The 21,001-nt window shown below is 35.9% G+C and overlaps 1 protein-coding gene and 1 long non-coding RNA gene across 8 annotated transcripts; both read left to right on the top strand.

The window, feature by feature from the left end:
* The first annotated feature begins 532 nt into the window (after positions 1-532).
* On the top strand, positions 533-10,425 carry LOC307007101 (peroxisomal membrane protein 4-like). Of its 2 annotated transcripts, XR_013799583.1 has the most exons (5): positions 533-706; positions 1,001-1,063; positions 1,639-1,837; positions 6,872-7,638; positions 7,703-10,425. XR_013799583.1 is itself a non-coding variant. In XM_079628783.1 (4 exons), exons 1-4 carry the CDS (start codon positions 594-596, stop codon positions 7,130-7,132), a joined length of 636 nt encoding a protein of 211 aa, XP_079484909.1. In that variant the 5' UTR covers positions 533-593; the 3' UTR covers positions 7,133-8,770. The 2 variants fall into 2 exon arrangements, 1 of the variants encoding a protein (XP_079484909.1); XM_079628783.1 differs by having other exon boundaries at positions 6,872-8,770.
* Positions 10,426-15,581: 5,156 nt separating this feature from the next.
* LOC307006857 lies at positions 15,582-19,003 on the top strand. 6 transcript variants are annotated; one of them, XR_013799528.1, is made up of 8 exons: positions 15,582-16,041; positions 16,132-16,270; positions 16,653-16,693; positions 16,980-17,007; positions 17,123-17,241; positions 18,230-18,329; positions 18,412-18,507; positions 18,646-19,003. It is a non-coding gene; the product is annotated as an uncharacterized lncRNA (long non-coding RNA). The 6 variants fall into 6 exon arrangements; XR_013799531.1 differs by having other exon boundaries at positions 15,585-15,825; positions 15,942-16,041; positions 16,980-17,241; XR_013799529.1 differs by having other exon boundaries at positions 15,585-16,041; positions 16,980-17,241.
* The last annotated feature ends 1,998 nt before the right edge of the window (positions 19,004-21,001 follow it).

The following is a 21,001-nucleotide window of genomic DNA, read 5'->3' on the forward strand; positions in this document are numbered from 1 at the left end:
ATAGATAGATAGATAGATAGATAGATAGATAGATAGATAGATAGATAGATAGATAGATAGATAGATAGATAGATAGATAGATAGATAGATAGATAGATAGATAGATAGATAGATAGATAGATAGATAGATAGATAGATAGATAGATAGATAGATAGATAGATAGATAGATAGATAGATAGATAGATAGAATACAGGCCTAAAGTTATAGGTTAATTCATTATTATTAATTATTACAAGTGAACTACATCCGAATGACAAGTGTGGCTAAACAAATATACATTTAAATCATTATTGTGTATGGAGAAAAAAGGTATAGATCAGTAGCGCCCTCTCGTGCTGAACGTTAGTAACGACAAGCTGCCGATCCTACTCGAATATAAAGACTTCATTAACTCCTTCTAAATTTAGACAGAACTTATTAAGACCGTAAAATTCTACCTAGATGCATTTGTTTTAATGAAAATTGTGTATATTTGATATATCGCTGTTGTTCCGGGCACTGTAAGCGGAACCGTTAACTGTTGCCTGTTTCCGTGTGAAACGCTGCACGCGTGTGTGTTACAGCGCGAGGTGTCCGTGTCAAAGAAGAGCCATGGCAGCCTCAGATCTCTTTAAAACTTTATTATACACTGTTAACAATCTCCTGCAGCAGCACAAATATAAATCTGCTCTGGCTGTCCTCAAAGGCTTCAGGAATGGAGCTGTGTGAGTCTTTCAATGGCGTTTTTATGCATGTTTGGTAATAAATGCATGTAAATTACATATTTGTGATTATAATCTTGTTTACATTTGTACATGAAACACTTTTGATTATATTTAATTTTGCATATGGAAAAAATATATAAATCACAGTCTTTTTTGCCTAATATGAGCGTTATATTACATTTTAAACTTAAAATTGCAGTAATAGGTATTCATATTGCTGGGTTTAGACATAAGACTCAATGTAATTCTGTAATTAAATACATGCTATTAATTATTTTCTTTGTTTTTTTTCAGATATGGGGCTAAAATTCGGGCTCCTCATGCCCTAGTGATGACGTTTCTTTTCAGAAGTGGGAGGTGAGGTGAACTTTGACCTTTTAGATTACCAACTGCTGCTTTTACTCGTTAATAAATAGATTATATTATGTGGAAAATACTGTGATATTTTATCATTCAATTTTTTCTTAAATATTACACTGGTGTTCACATGTCCAAAAGTATTAGATGACTAGTGGTAGTGCTAAAATCTTGCATTTTTCTTATATACATACACACACACACACACACACACACACAGTTAATATGCAATATATGTGACGAATAATCAGACAAACATCATGACTTATTACAAACATTACTGAACAGATCAGACATTTTATAATGTGCACTATTGATTATTTATTTAATTATTTATTGATTCATCTTAGCTATTGGACTGATGATTGCATGTCACCACCATTGATATAATGTTGTTGGATGCTTGGTGTGTTTTTTATTTTTTATTGTTAGTCACTGTTATCTGTGCTAATGTTCAATGTGGCTCCCTTGAGTGCAAAACAAATTCCCCTCAGGGCAATAAAGGTTTCATTCATTCATTCAGACAACAGATAACACAATAAATGTAATAGCCTGTGACCTCTGCTCATCAACAGTCTGAGAGAGAAGTTGTGGGCGATCGCTCAGGCCACGTTCACTCACTCCAGGAATCTAGCCTGCTTTGTGTTCACATATAAAGGGCTTCAGGCTGTTCAGCAGCACTTCCAGGGCAAACGCCTGCAGTCTCACTCCTTTCTCGCCGCGTGTCTCGGAGGCTGGCTGGTGTTTGGAGAAAACAACAACATTAACAGCCAGGTTAGTGGAACTCATTCATTATCGATCTATCATTGATACCTTACAGTTTCAGTTGGAAACTGTTTGAGCTACTCTTCTTTAACACTTTAATGCTGTTTTTTTTTCTTCTTAAAGGGGTCATATAATGGTACATGCACTTTTACAGGTTGATTGCACTGAAATGTGTGTTGGCAGTGCCTGTACACAACCATCATAAAATGATAAAAATCCATCCAGTGTTTTTTTTTAAAAGTCTCAAATTGAGCTGTTCAATTTTGTGACGTCACAAAATCGACGCCCCTCCCACGATTGTTGATTGACAGCAGCGTTTCAACACAGACCCCCCTCGCTCGTGAGCGAGCTGTCAATCATAGTCCGCGCGTCATTGTTGTTATTATTACAGAGCAGATTTACGAACAGAGGGGCGGGGTGAGCAAAGCTCATTGTCATTAAAAGACATATGCAATAAAACGGCGTGCTGAAAACAGAGCTGTTTTTGACCAGGTAAAATGAGTGTTTTCTTACAATACTAATGAGAATTTTTAATTAAAGTATATAGGGTATATGTCGAACGTCGCATTACGAAACCGGAAAACAGAACGCATCGCTTCCGGTTCAGGTCTTTTGTATGTGCTTCATGCATTTTTTTACTGTTTTACTCAAGATAACTTAAAAGGAGCGAGCAAAGATGATCATAACCAATGTCCCTCGCATGTGAAGATCGATATTTAAAAGTAAAAAAAAAAAAATCTTCACACTAACGTTAAGATATTTAAATAGAATAAAACGCCAATAACAAAGTGAGATAGGTGGGTTAGCTGATTACCTTAAAATTCCATAGATATCGGCGTCAGTTCATACGGCTGTTAACACTTTCTATGACAAGCGGATGCGATGAGACTAGGTTTCCGGTTTCGTCATGCGACGTTCGACATATACCCTATTACAAACTTTTAATTTAGACCCTAAATAATCATATTAGCTTGTACAAAAATTGCATTATATGACCCCTTTAATGGAACAGTTTATTGAACCGTCAGATAAAATCCTTAAAAAGGCCCATATACAGGAAACAAATTAGAATATGGTGCAAAAGTTCATTTATTTCAATAATCAATCAATCAATCAATTTTTATTTATAAAGCGCTTTACAACAACCAAAGTTGATCAAAGCGCTAGACAGAGACAAAAGTACTACAGACAAAAAAAAAACACACAAAAAAACAATACAATAAAATAAAATACAGAACATCTATAAAAATCATTATGCTAATCAGTTGTCCATCAGGTGTCAAAAGCCAATCTAAAGAGATGGTGCTTCAGCCTGGTGAACAAGGGGCAGACAGACAGCAGAGGGCGAAAATGTTGTACATTGACACAGAGCAGGCTTTATTTAAAGGGATAGTTCACCCAAAAAATGAGCGTTCCAGAGTTTTGGCCCCGCTACCGCAAAGGCACGATCACCCCACTTTTTGCACCTGGACCGTGGGACCACCAGCAGATGTTGTTCAGAGGAGCGCAGGGCTCTGCTGGGCTGGTGGAGGGTCAGGATGTTACACAAATAAAGAGGTGCAAGGCCATGGATGGAGCAGAAAACGAATAGTAGGATCTTAAACTTTAAACTTAAGATTGCAGGACAGGAGTGATGTGGTCATGTTTACAGGTGTTGGTAAGAAGCCGGGCCGCTGCATTCTGGACAAGCTGTAGACGGTGCAGAGAGGCCTGATTTAACCCGATGTAGAGGGCATTGCTGTAGTCCAAGCGTGAACTAATAAAAGCGTGGATTGTTTTCTCAAGGTCACTACAGCGGAGGAATGGTTTGACTTTGGCCAACCGACGAAGCTGGAAGAATAATTCAACTTAAAAGGTGAAACTAATATATTATATAGACTAAGTGAGATATTTCAAGCCTTTATTTGTTATAATTGTGATAATTATGGCTTACAGCTTATGAAAACCTTTTCACAATATTCTAATTTTGAATTTGGGGTTTTCATAAGCTGTAAGCCATAATCATCAAAAATATAACAAATAAAGGCTTGAAATATCTCACTTTGCATGTAATGAGTCTATATAATATATTAGTTTCACCTTTTAAGTTGAATTACTGAAATAAATAAACTTTTGCACAATATTCAAATTTTTCGAGTTTCACCTCAGAGGTGAATAATTTTATTATTCAGAGCAATAATAATAGCAATGTGGTGCAGATGCTGATAGTTATATGACCAAAATCTAAGATGAAATTCTGATATCTTGTCATGTAAATCAATGAGATCTTTATGACAGCAAGGCAGACTACTTGCATAAAATGCATACAGTACCTGTCAAAAGTTTGGAAACATTGTTTTTTTTGTGTGTGTTTTCTTCTTCTCACCAAGGCTGCATTTATTTAAACAAAAATACAGTAAAGTGTCACATGATCCTGTAGAAATTATTCTAATATGCTGATTTGCTGCTTGAGAAACATAAAATGAACTAGGAAGGTTGTGCACTTTACATAATATATTTATTTTACTTATAATAATTGTGTTTGTTGACTTAATTTTTTTTTCTTCTATAAGGTCAACGTATGTCTCAACTTAACAGTACAAACCCCTAACGCGTAGCATTTATGTTAAGTAAAAAATTCGTACATCCAGAGGGTGGCGGTATAGTGCGACGCCAGCTGCCATTCTGCCCTAACTTAATTTGATTGTGTTCAATCGGCTTAAATATATGTAAAATTTTAATTTACTTAATCCGTTTGTGTTGGATTACATGAATGATTTGTGTTGCATTAACTGAAGCTGGGCGGTGCTTGTTAGTTCCCAGCATGCTTTGCATATGGTTGAATTAAGAGAGAATAAATGTTAAAATTAAGTGTTATGATGTTTTTTTGAGAAAGTGAGAAAAAGGGAAGACTTGATGGTGTGTAATTGTGTTTAATGTTCAATTACATTGGAATTATTAGAACCATTTCAATTACAGTGGGTTACCATTGTGGAGAAGAGTGGAGCATTGTGTTTGGCTGTGGACTGATTCATTTACAGTACTTTCAACTGCTTTGGTTGGAGCATGTAAATCTTAGCATTTAAGATGCTAATATGTGCTACTGCTAGCAAATAGCTAGCTATAGTCTATCAATTTAATCATGTGTCACTAAAATAAATGAAATATTAATGGATGAATGAAAATAGGGCTGTAATGATTAATCGTGATTAATCGAAATCCAAAATAAGTGTGTGTTTACAAAATATATGTGTGTATTGTGTATAATTATTTTGTATATATAAATACACACGCATGCATGTATATATTTAATAAAAATGTGTTATTTATATATAAAATAGTTCTATTTATATATAATGTAAATCATATAAAAATAAATATGCAGTATATACATGCAAATATTTCTCAAATATATACATGCATGTGTGTGTATTTATATATACAAAATAATTATACACAATACACACACACATATATTATGTAAACACAAACTTTCATTTTGGATTTCGATTAATCGCGATTAATCGTTACAACCCTAAATGAAAATAAAAACACCTGAATCATGTCAGGAAACCTTAAAAGATTAATTTGGAGATTACTTAAATTGGGTCGCTTAAAATGACTTAATTCCATGATGTTGAAGTTACATGAACAAATTGTTTATTTGACGTAATCCAGTTATGTGGAACCTGTTGACATAAAAAAGTTAAAGCCAACACATCATTTTTTTGAGTGAATGTTGTGAACAGTTTTTGCTGCTGCTTATTTTTCGTGGAAAAACCATGATACCATTCAAAAAATGTGGTAATATAAAAAAGAGAGAAATTAATATTTTTTTATTCATCATGGATGCATGAAATTGATCAAAAGTGACAGTGAAGAAATTAATAATACAAAAAATATATTTAATAAATGCTTTAATAAATGTAATAAATGCTGTTCTTTTGAACTTTCTATTCATCAGAGAATCTTGGAAATGCATCACAGTTCCCACAAAAATATGAAGCAGCACAACTCTTAATAATAATCATAAATGTTTCTTGAGCAGATAATCATCATATTTCAATGATTTCTGAAGGATCATGTGACACTGAAGACTGGAGTAATGATGCTGGAAATTCAGCTTTGATCACAGGAATAAATTACAATTTAACATATATTCACATAGAAAACAGATATTTAAAAATGTTATAAGATTTCACAATATTGCTGTATTTCTGATATAATAAATGCAGTCTTGGTGAGCAGAAGAGACTTCTCTTTCAAAAACATAAAAAAAACAGTATTTGACAGTTATTGTATGAATATCACAGTATATATATTTAAATGCTAAGTTTTATGACCAAAGCTCTTCAGTTTTAAAACATATAATGCAATACAATGATTGAGAGTTGAACAAATAAACCTTCCTCAAAAGCCTGATGGATGATATTTGAGACTCATTAGTGTACACATGTGTACATTAATTTTCATGTATACATGAATTGACCCCTTCGCAGGGAGCTTGATTGACAGGTGATCTGATCAATCATACTTCGCCATCCACCATTTTGTCCGACAAAGCAGTCAGGAGAGTTTATAGATTAGATCGGTTCACGAGCAGCTTTAACTGAGGCTCTACAGCGATCTGTCACACACATTAAAGAGCCACAAAACGGTATTTATTGTTTAAATTTCTTTTTAGAAATGACCGAATTTGAAAGGTGAGACTTTGTTTATTATGTTTAATATCAAAAGTAAGCTGGTCTGTGTCTGTCTGTCAGTTTGTTGTCAGTCTCCTCTCTGCTCCACAATGTATTTTTCACTGCGTGAGAACATGGTGTGTGTGTGTGTGTGTGTGTGTGTGAGAGCGGCGTAGCTTGTTGGACATAGCGACAGTAACTAAGGGGGGCGGGTCTTTGCGAAAGGTCAGTTGTCACATGAAAAGTTGCAAAATAAAATTAGGCTTTATAGGATAAAAAAAAATGGCTGCTGCTTTGATATTTTTTGTGACTTCACTAGCTGGATAATGGCTGTGGGCACTCTATATAACATCTCTTATTTGATCTCTGTTGTTTTGCTCAGATAAACATGTACCTGCTGTCCCGGATTCTCTTCGCCTTGTCTCGTCTAGCGGTGGAAAAGGGCTTCATCCCGCAGCCGAAGAAAGACCCGTTCCCCCTGTTTGCCACGCTGGTGTGGGGCGTCGTGCTCTGGTTGTTTGAGTATCACCCACACACACTTCAGCCTTCCCTGCAGTCCTCCATGAACTACCTCTACCACGACAGCAACACATGGCACGACATTTCAGACTTTCTCATCTATAACAAACCCAAAACCAACTGAGGGACGGCAGGGACAGACCTAGGTCCTGCTTTCCTATCTAGACTAAACAACAGACCACTTTAGAGATTTAGTTTTTCGTTTGATTGAAGGGTTTAATTACTATACCATTATTTGTGCCACATATAGAAATCGCAGATGCTTGACTGCTCTATCTTACAGGTGAAGCCCGAAAAATTAGAATATGGTGCAAAAGTTCATTTATTTCAGTAATTCAACTTAAAAGGTGAAACTAATATATTATATTGACTCATTACATGCAAAGTGAGATATTTCAAGCCTTTATTTGTTATAATTTTGATGATTATGGCTTACAGCAACAAACCCCAAATTCAAAATTAGAATATTGTGAAAAGGTTTTCATAAGCTGTAAGCCATAATCATCAAAATTATAACAAATAAAGGCTTGAAATATCTCACTTTGCATGTAATGAGTCTATATAATATATTAGTTTCACCTTTTAAGTTGAATTACTGAAATAAATGAACTTTTGCACCATATTAAAAATGTTCGAGTTTCACCTGTACATTGTTAGCCTGGTTCTACCAGACTCTCGTACATTTCATCTACAGAGAGTCTGGCCTCTCTCCATTGACGAGCGTTAACTTGCTTGTAGGCGGATACTCTGTTGAAGTTTAAAACTATTGGATCTGCCCAGAGTCACTCTGGATCTGCCTTAACCAATCGCTAACGTTTGGTCGTGACGTATGACGACTCAAACTAGCGCACGACCTCATCTCCATCGTTCTCAGCCACTCCCTCTGTTCGCTGATTGGACCGGTAAAAAATTGACCAGAGAAAACCCAAGAATACACCGCAATCCCAGACGTGAAGGAAAATGAAAATTGAGTGGAAGTACGTAGGAGGGCGGAGCCAAGCTAGTACATTGTGTGCTCTCTTACATTGTTATATGTTGAACTAAATGACTACTTTGCACATCGTCTAGATTCTAACAGATTATATTCGCTCCACTTTTACACTCAGATGTACTTGCACTTCATGATAACTGTGATAAACCATCATGTAAAGACAGAAACAGAACATGTTTATGAATTTTCTCCAAAAAAATGTTCAGGCCACGTAAAGCAATTATTTTAAACTTTACATTACAAAATGAAATATGATTTTTAGGACCATTCTAGATTTTATGCATTTTGACAATTTACTACCATATTCTCATTACTGTTCACAGACTCCTCACATTTTACTTTTGAGTTTTCCTGTAATTCCCTTGATTCTCAATGCGTTTACACTTGGCATTTACATGCGATCACCATGATCAAGCAGATCGGATCATTAGCCAATCAGGACACGGTGAGTTTACATTTGTTCATATTAAGTAGCCTCTGTATCTGGATAACCGATCGGATTTCTGTTTTTGCATAATATTTAAATTAGGTCTGTAGCACGACACCAAATTAAGAGTAAAGATGGTACAAATTAAGCAATGTCCCAATTGGTTTCACTCACTCACTTTACTTTCCTGTGCAATCTCCAGTCTTAGATCAAATTAAGTGTTTGGAATGAAGGAATACTAGTTGATCATAACTGGGTTGATCATGTTAAACAAGTCACATCATCGATCATCGGGGTTTAAGGTTATAGCGTAATGTCTTTGTGGGAGATTAATAAACATGCTGAAACAATAAAAAGTGTATTCCCATTATTCCTCTGGCAAAGCAGCGCACGCTCTTCATTAAGATCTCATGACTGATCACAGCTGTGATTGTACCATAGACAGTATATAAGAGGATTGTACAGCCTCTTCAGATAATGTTGCGCAATTAAAATGAAAAATGACACACACAGTATCATGTAAGTCTAAATAAACTGTTTTAAATATTGAAGTTTATTGTAAGGTTCAAATAAGTTTTATTTATTAACTGCGTCTGCCGTCTGGCCATTATTTTCTGACAGCCACGTGGGCAGACTGGGCGGGGATTTATATGACGTCCACCTGTGAATGCAGACACACACACACACACGATGGCTGGATTGCGTTTACATTACACCTCGACTTGTCTACATTACACTTGTCGCTTCAATGTGGACAACATCCGGATACAGGGCGCATGTTAAGGACAAGTGTAAACGCAGTCTTTCTCTGGTAACATCGGTTTCATCGGTTAACATTACTTCACTGTATTAGTTTGCATTAATTACAGCAAAAAGATTAATTTAAACGTCTACAGCATTGATTTTTTTTATTTGTATTTTTTTTAAGTGCACTTTCATTTTTGTTTTATTTATTTTTTTAAATAAATTAAATTTTTTTATTCAATTAAATTTTTTTGACAATAAACATGCCAGAATGACAACATGTCAATCAACTACCCACCTACCTATCCCTCCCTCCCCTCCCAGCCCAGTCCACGGTCTCTTTACAGTACTGTACTATTGGATGGATAAGTCAACAGAAAACAGCCACAGGAATGATAAAACATAAAAACACTTATAAAAAAGAAAAAAGTAGGATAAAGTGTTAAGGTATTCAATCTGAGTAGCATTGATTCATTAATACTTTTTAAGATTAAAAGTTCTATCGTTTAACATTAGTTAATGCACTGTGAGCTAACATGAACATTTTGATTAAGAATGGTTCATAAATGCTGTAAAAATATATTTTTCATTGTTCGTTAATGCATTAACAATTATAAACAAATGTAAAGTGATACTGTTTCTGATAGTACAACAAATACTGCCATGAGGTGTACATTTAAAAACACAAAATCCTTTTAAATAAATCCTATTTTTGCATCATGGTTATGAGGATTGTGAACCATGAAAGCTGTAAAACTTGTTTTTGGGGTGAAATATGTGTGAAATATGTGCTTGTTTTCCAACTTTTTGGTGTCATATTACAATAACATATTACATATTACATATAACAATCGCAGTCTTTAAAACAAAATAATGACAATATGTTCATACATTTTTTAAATAATCATAAATAATTACGGTAGTCATGTGGGTCAATAGTTTATTCCGGATTATCACCAGAGCATATATATAAATTAGCATATATATAAATTGGCTAAGCGCTTTAATGTGGGCTATATATTTAATTCTTCTGCTGATTGCAAAACTTTTAATAATTGAAAAGGACCAGTATAAGAAACAATTTAGAAAGTTGAAATTCAAGAGTAATTATTTTCCATGCATTATGTTGGTGCAGATTTTATGGAAGAATGTATGTATTAATTGATTAAATGCATGCATGAGTCATTAATAATGTATGCAATATATGTATTACCCATATTTTCCTATATGTATTAAATTAACCCTATTGTGGGTGAAAATTGCATCTTTATTTTCAACAGTCCATCAGATCATATTTCAGATCAATATGCTGAATATAATGTTTTTATAATCATACGAAGATCCACTGCTATCTATGATCTGCATCGCTTAAACATATTTTATTACATTTAATCTGGTTTAAGTTCCTAAGTAAAAGTATACTAAGTATAGTTCCTATTCATATCGGCCTAGAAAATTGCAACTTTTCATTTTCCGTCAGTCTTAGTACACGATGTAACTACAGAAGAGTCAAGTTTTAAATGGGAAAAATAGCGAAACTCTTTGGTCATTTTTTTGAGAGAGATGCTAACGGTCTAATCAGATTCAATGATCTATGCTAAGCTATGCTAAAAGTGCTACCGCCAGACCTGGAGATCGGCTGAATGGATTCGAAAACAGTAAAACTCAACATTTTAACTCTAGGAGAGATGGAAATTTCCATAAAAAAGTTCATAAGACTAGATATATATATATATATATATATATATAGAAGTCCTCAAGGCTGAAATACTTTGGAGGTCAAGATAAAATGTTTTGTTTCCCTTAATGTTTTGTTTTGTTCAACTTTTGTTTCAGTGTTTTTCCTACAATAAAATAAATGACACGTATTCGTGTGCTCAACGTGAGAAGTTGTCTCTTGCAATTTCAACATTTGAACACTTTTCCTCTGTGTTTTAATGTTTTAACTACAGAGATAATTGCTTGAATTCTTGCAGACATCTACATTCTAACTTAAAAGAAAGTTTTCTCAAGTTGGCTTTTAATAGTTCACAGTCTTTGTTTATTCATGTGAAATCCTCTTCACTGTAAATGTTTAATGTCTGCAGGGGTTCTTATGTCACAGAGTATTTCAATAATTTTACCAAGTGAGAGTGTCTTAATTCTTTGGAAAATGGGCAGAGTAGAGGAGTGTCACGGGCCTGGGGCTTCATTTTTAACCGCTGCGTCACACAGAAACAGAAGAGGCGTACGCACCTCCACGCAAACTTGCTATAAAAGATATTGAAAAAAAAAAAATGCATTCAGACCACATTATAATTATAAACGGATACATTTATAATGAATTCTTGCAGAAATCTACATACTAACTTCAAAGAATGTTTGGTAACACTTTACTTGAAGGGGTGTGCATAAGACTGACATTACACCTTCATAATCATATGAAGGAGGTTTTATGCATGTTTATGACTGTGAACTGTGGACTTATGAACTGTCATTCGCTCAATTATGACATTTTCAATGCAAATATATTGTTTGAGATGTCTTTGTTATGACACCTTGACATAAATACCGGTACATCATAACCTGGAAACCTGGTTTCTTGGTAACGACATTTGACATTACCAAGACAACGTAACCTGTCAGAAATATGTCATGAACATGACATAGCAGATTCATTATCAATTATCAATCATTAATGATCAAACTTGATAAATTGATGATCAAACTTAAGAAACTACTTGGCTTCAGTAGTTAAGAAACTACACTGTAAAAAAAGATTTTCATGATTTGCTATCACAACTTTTTATCTTTTGTCAAATCAACTTCGATAACTAATGTGTGAAGATAACATACTATTTTGAGTTTCTGTTTATTTAACCATTCTTCTTCATTGTATTAACTCAAATTTTGTATTACAACGAACTCAAAATTTTAAGGCAACAAGGTAACTTGCTTTTTTCAATACACCAGAAGTGCAACATTTTTTTTACAGTGTACTTAATGCCATTAAATGACAAATTAAATTTGTACCACTGTAGTTGAGGTCAAGAAAAATATTCCTGACAGTTATAATGGCCTCATGACAGCCAATGTCAACCAACCATGACAGTTTAATGTAAGTGATATCTTAAGTGTGATAATTAATTCAATTCAATTCTATTCAAGTTTATTTGTATAGCGCTTTTCACAATACATATTGTTTCAAAGCAGCTTTACAGAAAATGCATTTCAAAAATATACATACAAAAATACAGTTAGTTAATCATAAAATTTAGGGCATAACATATCGCCGGCGTTGGGTCGTCTCTTCACAGGCGTCGAGTCGTCTCATCACAGGTTTGGGGCATCTGAAGTCTCCATGAGAGGCTGGATACATAACTGGAGCTGGACAGGCGTCCCGAGATAACAACAAAAAAGGCAGATGGGAAATAATTAGCGTAGCTGCTGTTCATAATATGAATGCATTTGATCTGATTTAACTGTAGTATAAAAGGTATGAGATGCATCATGTGAATGCTTGGCTAAAGAGATGCGTCTTTAATCTAGTTTTAAACTGGGAGAGCGAGTCTGAGCCTCGGACAATATCAGGAAGGCTATTCCAGAGTTTAGGAGCTAGATGTGAAAACGCCCTCCCTCCTTTAGTGGACTTAGATATCGTAGGTACAACCAGAAGCCTCGAATTTAGCGATCTTAAAGAGCGCGATGGATTATATGGCGATAGAAGATCTCTTAAATACACAGGAGCTAAACCATTTAGGGCTTTATAGGTCAGTAACAATACTTTGTAATTGATACGGAACTTAATAGGTAACCAGTGTAGAGATGATAAAATTGGTGTTATATGATCATATTTTCTTGACCTAGTAAGAACTCTAGCGGCTGCATTTTGGACTAACTGTAGCTTGTTTACGGAGGATGCAGGACAACCAGCTAATAAAGCATTACAGTAATCTAGTCTCGAGGTCATGAATGCATGAACTAACTTTTCTGCATCAGAAACTGATAGCATATTACGTAGCTTAGCAATGTTTCTAAGGTGGAAAAGGCTGTTCTTGTGACATTTGAAATATGATTTTCAAAAGACAAGTTGCGGTCTAGTATAACACCCAGGTCTTTTACTGTAGAGGATAAAGTAACAGGACGTCCATCTAGATTAAGGTTGTATTGTAAGAGGTTTTGTGGGCAGTTTTTTGGACCAATCAGTAATACCTCCGTTTTATCTGAATTTAATAGAAGAAAATTACACGTCATCCAATATTTTATATCTTTAACACACTCTGTCATTTTAGATAATTTAGTGTTATCATCTGGTCTTGATGAAATGTATAATTGAGTGTCATCAGCATAACAGTGGAAACTTATTCCATGTTTTCTTATAATATTACCAAGTGGCAGCATATAAATTGAGAATAGCAGAGGGCCTAATACAGATCCCTGCGGCACTCCATAATTTACTGACGTTATCTTTGATTTTTCCCCATTTAAATGGTAACGGTCTGATAGGTACGATCTAAACCAGCTTAATGCTTGTCCCTGAACACCAGTGTAATTTTGAAGTCGATCTAAGAGTATTTTATGATCTATAGTGTCAAACGCAGCACTAAGATCGAGTAAGACTAGTATTGAGATACAGCCTTGGTCAGAAGCTAAAAGTAAATCATTTGTCATTTTAACTGAATCCTGACTGAAACTTTTCATAGATATCGTTTTCTTGCAAGAAAGAGCACAGTTGAGCGGACACAACTTTTTCTAGTATTTTAGACATAAATGGAAGATTTGAAATGGGTCTGTTATTTGCTAGGTTATTTGGATCTAATTGTGGTTTCTTAATAAGAGGTTTTATAACTGCCAGCTTGAATGTTTTTGGAACATGTCCTAAAGATAGAGATGAGTTAATAATATTGAGAAGAGGCTCTTCCACTACAGGTAACACTTCTTTCAGTAGTTTAGTGGGTATTGGATCTAATAAACATGTTGTTGGTTTAGATGCAGTGATAAGTTTATTTAGCTCTTCCTGTCCTATAGTTGTAAAGCGCTGTAGTTGTTCTTGAGGGGCGATAATTGAGGCTGAATCATAAGATGCTGTCAAAGATTGTACATTTACAATTGTGTTTCTGATGCTTTCTATTTTCTCAGTGAAGAAATTCATGAAATCATTACTATTAAAATGTAACGGAATATTTTGTTCAGGTGATGTCTGTTTATTTATTAGTCTAGCCACAGTGTTAAATAAAAACCTTGGATTGTTTTGGTTATTTTCTATTAGTTTGCGGAGATGCTCAGCCCTGGCTGCTTTTAGAGCCTTTTTATAACGTGACATACTGTCTTTCCACGCGATTCTAAAGACCTCTAAATTCGTTTGTTTCCATTTGCACTCTAAGTTACGAGTTTCTCTCTTGATAACATGCGTAGCACTGTTGTACCATGGTGCTTTAGTTTTCTCTCTAACCTTTTTTAATCTAATTGGTGCAACAGTTTCTAATGTACTGGAGAGAATGGTGCTCATACTGCTAGTCATTTCCTCTAGCTCATCTGTTTGTTTGGGTTCACTGAGGAGCGGAGATAGATCAGGTAAGCTATTCAAGAATCTATCTATAGTAGTTGGAAGGATTGTTCTGCCTGGTCGATAACGCGGCGCAACATGACACATTTCAGCCGTACGTAGTATGCAAGTTACCATGTAATGATCAGTGACATCATCACTTTGCGGTATAATATCTATATCGGTTGGATCGGTTCCATATGATATAATTAAATCTAGAGTATGATTAAGACGATGAGTGGGACCACTAACGTTTTGCTTGACCCCAAAGGAGTTTAATAAATCTGTAAACGCAGCCCCTAACGCATCATTTGTGTTATCAACGTGTATGTTGAAATCTCCAACAATTATTGCCTTATCGACATTGACCAATAGATCTGAGAGAAAATCTGCAAACTCTTTTAGGAAATCAGCGTAAGGCCCTGGCGGTCTATATACGGTAGCCAAGGCTAGAGATAATAGGGATTTCTTTCTTACATCTAGGAGCGTAACATTTAGCACAAGTACTTCAAACGAATTAAACCTGTGGCCTGTTTTCTGAGTAACATTAAGAATATCTCTATAGATTGTTGCAACACCGCCGCCACGACCAATCAGACGGGCTCATGCTTATAACCGTATCCTGGTGGAGTGGACTCATTAAGACCGAAATAATCATTTGGTTTAAGCCAGGTTTCAGTAAGGCAGAGTACATCGAAGCTGTTATCAGTGACTATTTCATTTACAATAACCGCCTTAGGTGTAAGCGATCTAATGTTTAGAAGACCTAGCTTTAGAAATTGTTTTTGTTCACTAATATTGAGATTTTCTGGTTTAATCACAATTAGATTTTTCTTAGATCCTACAGTAGATTTATTGTTTGGCCTCACTAAACGAGGAATAGACACAGTTTCTACACAGTAAAATCGGCAGTGTAAAAATTGCAGTGTTAAAAGTTATTAATTCCCAAAGAGTTAAATTAACAATCAACAATGTTAAAAAACACTCCTCTTCAGTGTAGTTACAAGTGTAATTTTATTTTTACACTGAAAGTGCAAAAAAAAAAACGCGCCGAATTGTATTGACTCCGCCCCTCGATGACTGCTGTCTCGAAAGACGACGACGCCATTTTATCTTCATGCGACCGAGACGGTAGGTTGAATTGCTTTTTTCTTTCTAAAATAAAAAAGTAAATACACTTGTTAACATTTTTGGTAAAATATGGTGGTGAACACATTTAGAAATGATAAACTGCGCGTTTTTGTCAGGATTACGGAAGCTCGTCAAGTTCATGAGATGCAGAGATGTAAGTTAACGTTACAGAAGGATGTGAAGGTTTCTCATGACGATTTGATTTCCTGGATGAAGGTGATTTAACGTTTAAAATACGTTTGTATTATAAATTATATTTGTATTACAAATATATTTTTAGCTCATTTCATTTTGGTTTGTTGACAGAAAGCCTTCCCGCCCTCAGTCGCGCCGAGGCCTCAACCGGTCTTACGACAAGCCTGGCAGTAAAGTTGATGAGGAGGTCTGAAACAGCAGCAGCATTTGGGCTTCTTTTTTCTGCGCAGATGAGAGAATTCTTCAAATGGTAAGTTTATATTCGTTTTGTGTGTATAAAAGTGGCTGTGTTATACATGAACGCGTTAACGGTTCCGTTTTTGTGACGCATGCGCATTATTAACAGCTCGTTTAAGTATCTTGTAAATTAGCGCGCAGTGCAAACAACAAATGCACTTTTTTGTAGACTGAGGTGAGGGAGCGTTTAAAAACGTTTTATTCGCCCTATGTTTAAGTGAGAATTACATATCTGTATGTTTGTTCTTAGCACTGAATATCATGTCGTCATATCTGCGTCAAGAGTCAAGACACAAACATACGAACTTCCCATCAAGGTTTTTTTTTTTTTTTTTTTTAAACATTGTGAAAGTGCATTAAAGCTAATCTGTAAATCCATCTGTCTTTCAATTCAGTTTACAGGTAACATTTGCGTATGCACTGGCAGAGAATACAGGTACTTTAGCTTGAAATCAGTCTTTATCAATTCATACTGCATGTAATTTTGGGATAAATTATGTCCTAACTATTTATCTGTCTGCATTTTGTTAATATGAATCTGTATGTTCTGTTCACATTATAAATACCATTAATAAATTATGGGTAAAATAAATTCTAAATGCGTATTAAAATCAAGTTAAATTTAAGATGCCTTATTACTCATTTAACTTATATAAATGTATTCAATAATCAGATTAAATGCATATTTTGAATATAAATAATTTTACACCCATGCTTTATAGACATCTCTCAGCATAATCGAAATTAAGGGTAATCACAATTATTTTTACCTTATTTACAGCCCCAATTTAAATTGTATTGCATTACTGAATTTTGGAAATATTAGCATCAACTGACATATTTTTTTCAAATCCTTTTTCAATAGATTTGGCCCAGAACCCTCCAGTGTCAAGTGAAGGAAGCTCCTCTCATGAGATTGCTACAGAAACCAAGCAACAGAAATGAAGACGAAAGCAACAGAATGCTGAAGATGAATCCAGAATCGTGAGTGTCATTATATTTTATTCTATGTGCAGTACAAATTTTAATACATGACGAATTAACATGAAACATTTAAACCTAACTGGGCAACCACACAATGCCTTTGTTCAGACCTGAAATGTACATGTGTCTTGGGTGATTGATGTATCTTGATTGTCATAATTCATGATGACACATCAATCACTATGTCATTGTGTTAATTCAAGATATTAAACTGCAAAAAGTTAAAGGGTTAGTTGACACACAAGTGTAAAATTGTTGTAATTTCTCACCCTCATGTCATTCCAAACCCGAAAAGACTTTTGTTCATCTTCGAAACTCAAATAAATATATCAAGAATACTGCACGCAACTACCACTTTGACACTTCAAAAAGTTCATAAAGAGATCATAAAACGAACCCATATGAATTGAGCCGTTTAGTCCAAATTTTCTGAAGAGACTTGATCGCTTTGTGATGAATAGATTGAATTTAGACTTTTATTCACATATAAACATGAATCAACCAACATAAACAGAAGAAAAAGAAAATTTGGACTAAACTGCTTGGTTCATGGATTAGTTTTAAGATCTCTTTGTTAACTTTTTGAACCGTCAAAGTGGTAGTTGTGTAGCTGTCAATGGAGGGAAAGAAAGCTGTCAGATTTCATCAAAAATATCTTCATTTGTGTTTCAAAGACTAAAGAAAGTCTTGCGGGTTTGGTACGACATGAGGGTCAGTAAATTACTGAATTAAAATTTTTGGGTGAACTATTCCTTTAATAAAAAAAATGTGGCCTAGACCTCATCAGAACAATCGAATCTCAATGCGTCTTGGGTGCGTTTACACCTGTACTTCGAGTTGTTCGCTTGTGCAAGATGAATGTTAATGCCAGGTGTGAACGGTGCTACTCTGTGACTACACAATCATCTGAACAGAATTGTTCCTGAGAGAGATGGTGTTCATTATGCTATGTAACTGTTTGATTGTTTTTGTTTTGATTTTTGGTTAGAAGACCTCCGCTAAGTTCCTGGAAAGGCTTCTCCCAAGACCTTCAAGGACCTGATTGACTGCAGAATCTGCTGTGCAAGATGATGAAAATGATGATTCAGGTTAGACTATAGTTCAGAATAAGATTATCTATACACGTTCATGCATGAATGCATTTTGCTGAAGTTGTCACGTGTTATTTAGAATGGGGCAGCGATCTTGCATCAATTCGTCTCCTGCAAGAGACCTGGAAAGATGTCCTCATATCAAGCTGAACAACACCTTGTCGTCTCCAAAAAGGTACATTTGGACATTTCTGTCACACTGCCTATTGTCTGCCTCAAAATATTGCCATTTGTGTTGATTGTATTGTGGAAAACGAATATAAAGACGGCCAATTGGAGAGCTGACTTTGAGTGTTATTTTTGTCTTTGACAGAGACCAGCATACAAGACCACCTTGACTGCATTGAAGAGACCACACAGCATACCTGCTCGCGGCCGGTGATGCTGATATGGCAATAAACTCAAATACTACTTCCTGTTCGCTGAATGGGACAAAGAGGAACTGCATACATGGATGCTACACAACTGTTGACAAGTAGTTTTCTGCAATCTTGTTCAAATCTACCTGTCATATTTCTTCATGTCTAGGCAAATTAACATGATTTTATGTTTTTTCTTGACTTTTTTTTTCTTGCAACTCCTCATGAATGTGATAATTTGACCTTTACACATCTGGCATATGTTATAAAGGAGCCACTTTGCCTATTTGTTAAATAAACTTTGGATTTATACATCTGTCTGAAGACTCTTGATTTTATCTTGTACATTAACACTATATAATAGTGTAAATAGTTTTTGCACTGAACAGAATACTTATAAATAACACTTATAGTGTAATCCAATAGTGTAAATCCAATGGAATTAAATCAACACCAGGGGTGTTAAAAACCCCAAGTGTAAAACTTAAACAACAATTTAAGTGTAACACTTTACACTCGAAGTGTAATTTTTCTACACTGTAAGGTGCTATATTAACACTGTAAATTCAACACTACAAACGGTGTACTTTTTACTCTAGATAGATTGGGACCATATATGATCCGGAGTAGTGTTAAAATTAACACTTTAAGTGTTAATTTGACACTGCGTTTTTTACTGTGTATAAAGTGTTCTACACTGGTACTTATATCAATTAATTTGGGACAGCAAAGAATGTGATTTGGACTTTGACTTACTAGTCATATGGTGTGTAACGTTTTGGAGATGTTGTCAGACAGAACAGCCGCTCCGATTCTGCTGGGGTGCAGGCCATCAGCATGGTAGAGCCTAGGTTGCTCCCAAAACAGATTCCAATTATTTACAAAGAGCAGTCTCTGTTCATTACACCATGACATCAACCATTCATTTAGTGCAAACAATCTACTGAACCTTTCTTGTCCTTGTCGGTACGTGGGAGGCGGTCCAGACACGACGATCTTTGCTTCAGGCGATGTTCTGCGTACCGTCTCGATCAGGCTCCTGTAGTCCCTCTTCAGAACCTCCGTCTGCCGCAGCCTGATGTCGTTCACCCCCGCGTGCAGCACGACAGCTCCGACGCGCTCGTCACCGTTCAGGATCTCGGGGACCTGCGCAGCGACATCGAGAACACGAGTACCAGGAAAGCAGTGAGTGCGCACCGTACCTTTACCTGAGGTAGCGCGGACATGCCGGACGATGGAACTGCCGATGATCACAGCGTCGTCGCGTTTCGTCTCGCGAAGAGGGGAGAAGCGGTTCCGGGTGGAGATCTCGAAGACCGGGAGGGGCGGAGAGGTCCTTGCTCTGGTCCTGGCTCGCGTCTTCCGCTGTGGAATCATCCAGGGCCCATGGTGCTGTGTCGGTGCCGGGGTGAATGAGGGCAGGGATGCTCGGGTCCTGTGCAGAGAAATACACGGAGTAGAGGAGGCCGGAGTCGAAAAGTTACTAACCACTGACTTGTGAGCATCGGCGCGTGATGCTTCAAGCGCTGATCGTCGGTCTCGCAGCTCGGCCTGCCTCCCCAGCAGATCACGGATCTGCTTCTCCACGGACTCCAGCTCCAACCGCACCGAATGCAGCTCAAACGTGTCCTCACCTGCACTCAGAGGTAGACACACATCCAATGTATTCGCCATTATGACAGATGAACAATAAATTAGCAGTGATGCTACCAATATCACTACTAATTTAGGACTGAAATCATGGATAGAACCCGTATCCTTCCAGTGATTCGAGTGTAAATAAGACGGTCGATAGGCGAGACCACGCTTGCAAATGCTAGCGGGCTAACGTTAGAGATAGTAACGGAAGTTCGGAAAGTTGGATATAACCAGCGATATCAAAGCAATCCGATTGTTTTTTATAGAGAGTAGTATCGGAGATATGTTCACACGCTGGAAAAATAGAAAATGCTCGTTTATAAATGAGTGTAACGAAGAAAAAAAATCAAGGATTTATGAATCAATTCGACGGAGCTCCAAACACAAACAAAGCGATTCGAAACACAAAAATGTGTTAAGATAATTAATCTGCTATGTCATATTTATGACAATGTATGTTGTCTTGTAATGTCAAGTTGTCATTACCAAGACACTTGACAGGTTATGTTGTATTGGTTTGTCAAGTTGTCATAACAAATACATCTCAACAATGTCATATTTGCATAAAAAATTTAATAATTGAGCGAATGACACTTAATGACAGTTGTCAAACATGCATAAAACCTCCTTCATATTCATGACATGTCAGTCTTATGCCCACCCCTTCAAGTA

The sequence above is a fragment of the Phoxinus phoxinus genome, assembly GCF_949152265.1.
Source record: "Phoxinus phoxinus genome assembly, chromosome: 11".
NCBI classification, from domain to species: Eukaryota; Metazoa; Chordata; class Actinopteri; order Cypriniformes; family Leuciscidae; genus Phoxinus; species Phoxinus phoxinus.

What these genes read in the sequence shown, in the direction of transcription:
- LOC307007101 (XM_079628783.1), top strand. Translation starts at nt 594, where the DNA reads ATGGCAGCCTCAGATCTCTTTAAAACTTTATTATACACTGTTAACAAT. An exon ending in GGCTTCAGGAATGGAGCTGT is followed by an intron (nt 707 to 1,000) that starts GTGAGTCTTTCA and finishes GTTTTTTTTCAG; the next exon opens with ATATGGGGCTAAAATTCGGG. An exon ending in TTTCTTTTCAGAAGTGGGAG is followed by an intron (nt 1,064 to 1,638) that starts GTGAGGTGAACT and finishes GCTCATCAACAG; the next exon opens with TCTGAGAGAGAAGTTGTGGG.